The sequence below is a fragment of the Diaphorina citri genome, unplaced genomic scaffold (genome assembly GCF_000475195.1).
Source record: "Diaphorina citri unplaced genomic scaffold, Diaci psyllid genome assembly version 1.1 scaffold3937, whole genome shotgun sequence".
NCBI classification, from domain to species: Eukaryota; Metazoa; Arthropoda; class Insecta; order Hemiptera; family Psyllidae; genus Diaphorina; species Diaphorina citri.
The window spans coordinates 9,418-16,507 of record NW_007381336.1 but is presented as its reverse complement, the minus strand read 5'-3'; the positions used below and the strand labels follow the sequence as shown (position 1 = coordinate 16,507).

General features: G+C 40.1%; 2 protein-coding genes across 2 annotated transcripts in view; both read left to right on the top strand.

Annotated features, from left to right (window-relative positions):
• Window positions 1-7,090, top strand: part of LOC103520682 (FACT complex subunit spt16-like) — a gene marked incomplete at both ends in the record, with an annotated part of 23,507 nt that overhangs the window by 7,705 nt on the left and 8,712 nt on the right. The window contains one exon of the mRNA XM_026831703.1: window positions 2,332-2,528. Within this exon, the coding sequence (XP_026687504.1) occupies window positions 2,332-2,528 (197 nt within the window). The remainder of the gene's footprint in view (window positions 1-2,331; window positions 2,529-7,090) is intronic.
• Window positions 5,169-7,090, top strand: part of LOC108253870 (NADH dehydrogenase [ubiquinone] 1 alpha subcomplex subunit 5-like) — a 6,130-nt gene continuing 4,208 nt past the window's right edge. The window contains exon 1 of the mRNA XM_026831704.1: window positions 5,169-5,202. Within this exon, the coding sequence (XP_026687505.1) occupies window positions 5,169-5,202 (34 nt within the window). The remainder of the gene's footprint in view (window positions 5,203-7,090) is intronic.

Below are 7,090 nucleotides of genomic sequence, written 5' to 3'. Positions count from 1 at the left end.
TAGCGAGGTGAGGTGGGGGTGTAGGGGGAGGAAGCAATAAAAATGAAATCAGTGGGGGGGGGATGAAATACTTCCGGGGGAGATGAGAGAATGCAGAGGAGAAAAGGGGAAAAGAGGAAAAGATATGGGAGATGAGGATGGTAGAAGAAGAAGAATAGGGGAAGAAGAGGAAGAAGAAGAAGAGGAAGAAGAGGAGAAAGAAGAAGAAGAAGGAGGAGAAGAGAAAGAAGAAGAAGGGGAGGAGAAAGAGAAGAAGTTCCTCCTTCTTGGAGGAGAAGAGAAAGAAGAAGAAGAGGAGGAGAAAGAAGAAGAAGAGAAAGGAGAAGAAGAAGAGAAAGAAGAAGGAGGAGAAGAAGATTAAGAAGAAAGAGGAGAAGAAGAAGAGAAACAAGAAGAAGGAGGAGGAAAAGAAGAAGAGAAACAAGAAGAAGGAGGAGGAAGAAGAAGAACAAGAAGAAGGAGGAGGAAGAAGAAGAACAAGAAGAAGGAGGAGAAGAAGAAGAAGAAGAAGAGAAAGAAGAATAGGGGAAGAAAAGAACTGGAGGAGAAAGAAGAGCAATCTGAGGAAGAGGAGGAAGGAGAGAAAGTGAAGAAAGAGAAAATGTAGGAAAGTAGGAACAGGTACTCGTAGAATTAAATGCAGATAAATAGAAAAGGAGAAAAAAAGAAAAGAACCAGAATCAAGAGAAGAAAGAAGACGAAGGGGAAGGAAAACGAGAAGGAGAAAAAGAAAGAAGAAAAAGAAGAAGAGAAAGAAAGAAGAAAGACGAAAGAAGAAGAAGAGAAAGAAGAAAGAAGACGAAGGGGAAGGGAAACGAGAAGGAGAAAAAGAAGAAGAAGAGAAAGAAGAAGAAAAAGAAGAAGAACAAGAAGGGGAAGAAGAAGAGAAAAAAGAAGAACAAGAAGAAGGAGGAGAGAAGAAGAAGAAAAAGGAGGAGAGAAGAAGAAGAAGGAGGAGAGAAGAAGAAGAAGTAGGAAGAGAGAGACAGAACGAGCTTTTGTACACGGATTAGCGGGTTTTGTTTAGCGGCCTTTTGTTTTCAAACCCATAGAATTGAGAGGAAGAAGATGAAGAAGAGGAGGAATAGAAGAAGGAAGAAGAGTCGGCGAGAGTAAAAAGAGGAGTAAGGGAAGAGAGATGGAGGAAGAAGAGAAGGACAAGAAGGGGAAGGATATGAAAGGAGAAGAATAGAAGGAGGAGGAGAGGGTGAGAGGCAAAAGATGAGAAGGGGAAGAGAGGGGAAGGAATAAAAATAGAATAAGAGGCGAGAGAGGGGTATGTATTTAAATTCAACATCATATATTAAATTACCTAACTAAAGACCAAAATTCAATAAAAGATTTTCTTTCTTTTTACTTAAATCCTTTAATTATTAACTTTATTTCTCAATCCGGACTATCTCCCCCCTCGCTTCTTCCAGAACGTACCGCAGTGCAAATCAGCGCGAACCGGGCCAGCCGTCCACCAATCTGAACACCGTCTTCATTCAAACACTTACGTTATATCCTCTTGTTATTTTCTATTATGAATATCAAAAATAAACCTAATAAAAAGTACCTGTTGGGAAAAAAACGGGTTTTAATTTAAGTTTAAACCATTTTTTTTCTTCTGTAGAACGTACCGCAGTTCAAATCAGCGTGAACCGGGCCAGCCTTCCACGCCGTCCACCAATCTGAATACCGTGTTCCGACTCATCAAGGAGGTGCAGAAGAAATTCCGCTCTCGAGAGGCCGAAGAAAAGGAGAAGGAGGACCTGGTGAAGCAGGATAAACTGGAGGAGAGTCGAAGCAAGGGCAACCCGAAGCTGAAGGACTTGTATATGCGGCCTAATATTGTGATGAAACGAATGACGGGTGAGTAAAGGTAGATAAAAGCCTAAATAAAACAGAATAAATCAAGCCCGAATACATCCGGCCCGAAGGACCAGAAAAACTCTATTTCTGAGAGTCGAATACCTGAACGACGCGCAAGTTAAGATACAAGTCTAAATAAAATATAATAAATCCGGCCCGAAGGACCACATTTGGTTAAATCTGGCCCAAAGGACCAAATTTGGTTAAATCTGGCCCAAAGGACCACATTTTGTTAAATCCGGCCCAAAGGACCACATTTTGTTAAATCCGGCCCAAAGGACCACATTTTTTTCTAATTGATTAAAACCGGCCCGACGGACCACAATTTTTTCTAATATATTAAATCTTGGCCGAATGACCACAATTTTTTCTAATAGATAAAATTCGGCCCGAAGGACCACAATTTTTCTATTAGATAAAATCCAGTCCGATAATTTATTATACAGAGTGTATCTAACGTTCATTTCCCCCGTTCAGGTTCCCTGGAGGCCCACGTGAATGGGTTCCGATACACTTCGGTGCGCGGAGACAAAGTAGACATCCTGTATAACAATATTAAACACGCCTTCTTTCAACCGTGCGACGGGGAGTTGGTGATTCTGTTGCATTTCCATTTGAAGAACGCCATCATGTTCGGGAAGAAGAAACACGTGGATGTGCAGTTCTATACGGAGGTGAGTGAAACTGTTTCACTGAAACACGGATTAAAAAAAAAAATGGCTGGGGGACGTTAAACAGGAAGTAGACCAGCTTAGTCTTCCTGGGGACTTTAAACGGAGTATACCAGCCTGACTTTCCCTTGCAATCACCCTAGTTAGGGCTGATTGAGAGGCTGACGAAAAACGCCGACCCCGTCTGTACACGGGAAAAGGCGAAGAAAAAGGAAGGAAGAAGGAAAGGAATTAGGTAATAATAATAAAATTTAATAATATGGACAGTGGACACAAATGGGTTAGTCCTAGTCAAAACACAAGAGAGATTAAAAGCGTGGTAGGAGCGCCGTGAAAGTGCGAACTAATTATGCAATGTGCTCGGCTTAGAGAGATTTGCAATGAGCTTAGCTTTTGTGGGGTGATAATTTTTTGGCTTTTGTCTTCATTTACCCTGTGTAAAAGTGTCTCTATTTTACCTTGGGACAGTACACGATTCACCTAATTTTATGTAATAAAACTAAAAACATAAACGAAACTCAAAATGTTGGTCGAGAGCGGAACATTTCTCTCCCGCAGTCTCTGCTTCCTGTGTACCCTCTCTCTTTCTCTGTCTCTCTCTCTCTCTCTGTATCTCTCTCTATCTATCTATCTCTCTCTCCCTTTTCCCTTACTTAGACTAATACTCTCTCTCTCTTGCAGTTTATCTCTCTCTATCTATCCATTTATCTCAACACTTTGACGCTTTCTTTCGAACGGTCTGTTGCGAAATACAAGATAACCTGTACGAATTGTTCAGACAATACTAGGTATGATAAATTTTCGACTAAAAAACAATCAAAGTATCATTAGTACAACACAATAACAGTAATATTGCTACTATGACACTATGTACTTTTCGTTTCTATTAATTTGTTATCATTACTATTTGTTTTTATTTTACTTGTTTGTCAAATTTTATCATCATTGCACACCTAGACCATAAAAGGAATATTCCTACCAAATTTCAGCTTTCTAGGTGTTGTGGTTCTCGAGATAGAGCGATCAGTGTGTGCACTATGAAATGTGAATGGATCTTGTTCTTATAATATAAGATTATGACCTTTTTGGGTACCCGATTCACAATATTTCCTACCCTGTTTTTTTAGTCCGTCCTTCCTTTATTATTACAATAGTAATAAAAAGGTATCTATAAGGGACGGACTATTGTATTCGCTTCGGTGTCGTCTGTCACTCTGTCTAAGATTGGTTTATAGCTCTCCATTCTACTCTATCAGATGTCTTCCTCTTCATGTCTGCATATGTTTCAGACCCGGAGTATTTCACACTTTGGTCGATGTATCTTTCTCTTGGTCTTCCTCTTCCTTGGGAACCCTGACTCTTTTTTCAATGACTGCAACCATGAAATCATTGTGCCATTGTTTAATTACAAAAGTACCTAAGGTATTAATAGACAAAGAAAGTAATTGTTATGCAATGTGCTCGGCTTAGAGAGATTTGCAATGAGCTTAGCTTTTGTGGGGTGATAATTTTTTGGCTTTTGTCAAGTTTATTTACCCTGTGTAAAAGTGTCTCTATTTTACCTTGGGACAGTACACGATTCACCTAATTTTACGTAATAATTATGACCTTTTTGGGTACCCGATTTAATGTTATAGCTGTATCTTATAGTCATACCTTTCATCCTTCAACAGTCCAAATTTATAAAGCACTACCTAACTAGTGTAGCTAAATAGGGTAAGTGTACCATTTATTCGCCCACCTAAAAAACGTACCATTTATTGGCCTACCTGCCAATTTTTATTTGTTTCTAATTTTGTTTTTATGACTACAATTTTTGAATAACACTGGTTCGCTAGCAGTTTTTAAGCCCTTTCTTTTGATGAAATTGAATTTTCTTCCGAACTAGTCACAACTCAAAATTACCACAACTCAGAATCACAACTCTCTTCTTCGGGTCAATCAATCTGGACTAAAGCTGGACTGAGTTTGACTATCAGCAAGAAGTGTAACCTTAGCTGAAATGATTCTACTGAACTTCAGCACTTCACACGTTCGTTATCAGGGGAGGAGGCAGGGTGAGAGTTTTACCAAGTTGGTATTGTTTGAATTTGTTTTACATTGTTTGATAAAAAAAAAATGGTTTGACTTGAGGGAAAATAATGGAAACTTTGAGGTGTAGTAGATGAACCAAATATTATAGGGACTGGTCTTTGCGTCAGGGCAGTGAAAATAAAAGATCTTTTTTGCCAGCCTAGTTAGCTTAGTTGGTAGGATAAAATCCGCCCGGGCGGATTTTATCCTACCAACTAAGCTGATGGGATAATGTTCGTTCTCGGAACGGCTGGCTTTTTCCTATCCTGTCTTCCTTCTCTCTTCGATTTCGGGACGATAAGACCATAGCAGTTACAGTTCCCTCTGTCAAACCTCTTTAAAAAAAAAGTGGTAACCACAGGCCCTTAAAGGTTTTTTTGGAAAGCAAAATTCTGCCCCTCAAAGAGTTAAGTTACCTAGGCTAGGTAGCTAGGTACGCGTATAAGTTGCTTTTTTTAAAAAAACTTCTATTGTACCTAAGCTTCGTATCTTTTATTAAATTGTAAAGAGACTGGTGCCACAGATTTGATTTCTTGAAGTCATCATTACTGATCTTTTGTCCGGTAGAAAATGGTACCAAAAGTTCCAGCGGAGCGACGCGACGGTTCATGCAGGAAAACCCCATTTTTACTTTCCTTATCCTATAGGAAGGAAATCAGTTTTTAATGCCAAAACACGTTTTGAGGTCCCTAGAGCCTAAATCCAAAGTTTCAGCCATTGGCAAATTTTCGATGGTCAGTTTTTAGTGCCAAAACACGTTTTGAGGTCCCTAGAGCCTAAATCCAAAGTTTCAGCCATTTTTCCGTGTCCGGGAGTTTCTCGTCTTTTTACTTTCCTTATCCTATAGGAAGGAAAGTAATGTAATCGGGTCAAATTTTCGATGGTCAAATTTTAGTGCCAAAACACGTTTTGAGGTCCCTAGAGCCTAAATACAAAGTTTCAGCCATTGGTCCGTGTGTCTGTCTGTCCTTCTGTCTGTAAACAAAATATCTCGAGAACGGTAAGAGCTAGAGACTTGAAATTTGGAATGCAGCTGTCAAATGTGACAAGGATGCAACACGAAACGTTTGGTTAAAATAGTTGCTGCGGTTGGCGGTATTTTGACCGCTTTTTGGCGGTTTTCAGCTATATCGACTTAAACGGTTGGTTAAAATAGTTGCTGCGGTTGGCGGTATTTTGACCGCTTTTTGGCGGGTTTCGACCGCTTTTTGGCGGTTTTCAGCTATATCGACTTAAACGGTTGGAGATATTGTAAATGTTACAACAGAACACCCAAATAAGCACCATTCAATAGGATAAGATTATCCATTCAATAGGATGTTCACACCAGATTTTTTTATTCGCCGTCACGCGTAGCGGAGGCTATCTCTCTGAACTGAAATTCAACCAGAAATATTTCAGCAGGAATTCTAAAAATCTTTTGTTTTTTACGGTAGATTTTTAGAAGAAACCTCTTCAGGGCTGTTTGCTCCTACAGCTAAGCGTCCTACACCTCGGACTGAACTTATTGTGACCTGACAGACGGTAATGATCAGGTGTACCTGCCCTAAGACAGCAATGAATAAAAAGATTATAGTGGTATGTGTGTTTTAGAATTTAGACGATGTCGATCGACACCAACTGAAATCCATATGAAGTTGGTTAGATCAAATGGTCAAATCGACAAACTGACATCGCCTAACCACCATAGGTAATATGGATCATGGGCTCTGCTCTAAGCTATGTCCACACATGGTCGATGGCTGTCGATCGACGAGGTAAATATATGTTGTCAAGGCAGTGTGGACGATTTCAGTTGACATCGATCGACGAGGTGAATCTATGTGTGAACACAGCTTTAGAAATCAAGTTTTTAACCACCTACAAACCCCGTTCACGGGCGCGGTTATACCCAAATCACCTTCAAATTTCACGTACTTCAAAAGGTTCGGGGCGAAAATTTTCGCTAAAATTCTCGTCACGTTACGAAAGCGGAAAAGAAGTCGAACGAAATTCAGTCTCCCGTCTACACGCCACCACAGTTCGCGGTACACTGAAAAGTTCCTTCGACGTTCAGGCCAAAAAAGTCCTTTTCCGCTCCGCGCATGCGCAAAACGGACCAATGGGGACGCGCGGGAAATTTTCGTCTCCACCAATGGCAAGCGAGCTTTGGGTGGAGTTGGGAAAAAATTGCGTTCACGTAGCACTTTCGAATACCTATGGAGGTGCAGGCGAAAAATTAATAAGATTTTTTCTTCCTCTTCTATCTATTTTTACTTTCTTTATCCTATAGGAAGGAAAGTAATGTACCTATTAGTCGGGTCAAATTTTCGATGGTCAGTTTTTAGTGCCAAAACACGTTTTGAGGTCCCTAGAGCCTAAATACAAAGTTTCAGCCATTGGTCCGTGTGTGTCTGTAAACAAAATATCTCGAGAACGGTAAGAGCTAGAGACTTGAAATTTGGTATGCAGATGTCAAGTGTGACAAGGATGCGACACGAAACTTTTGGTTA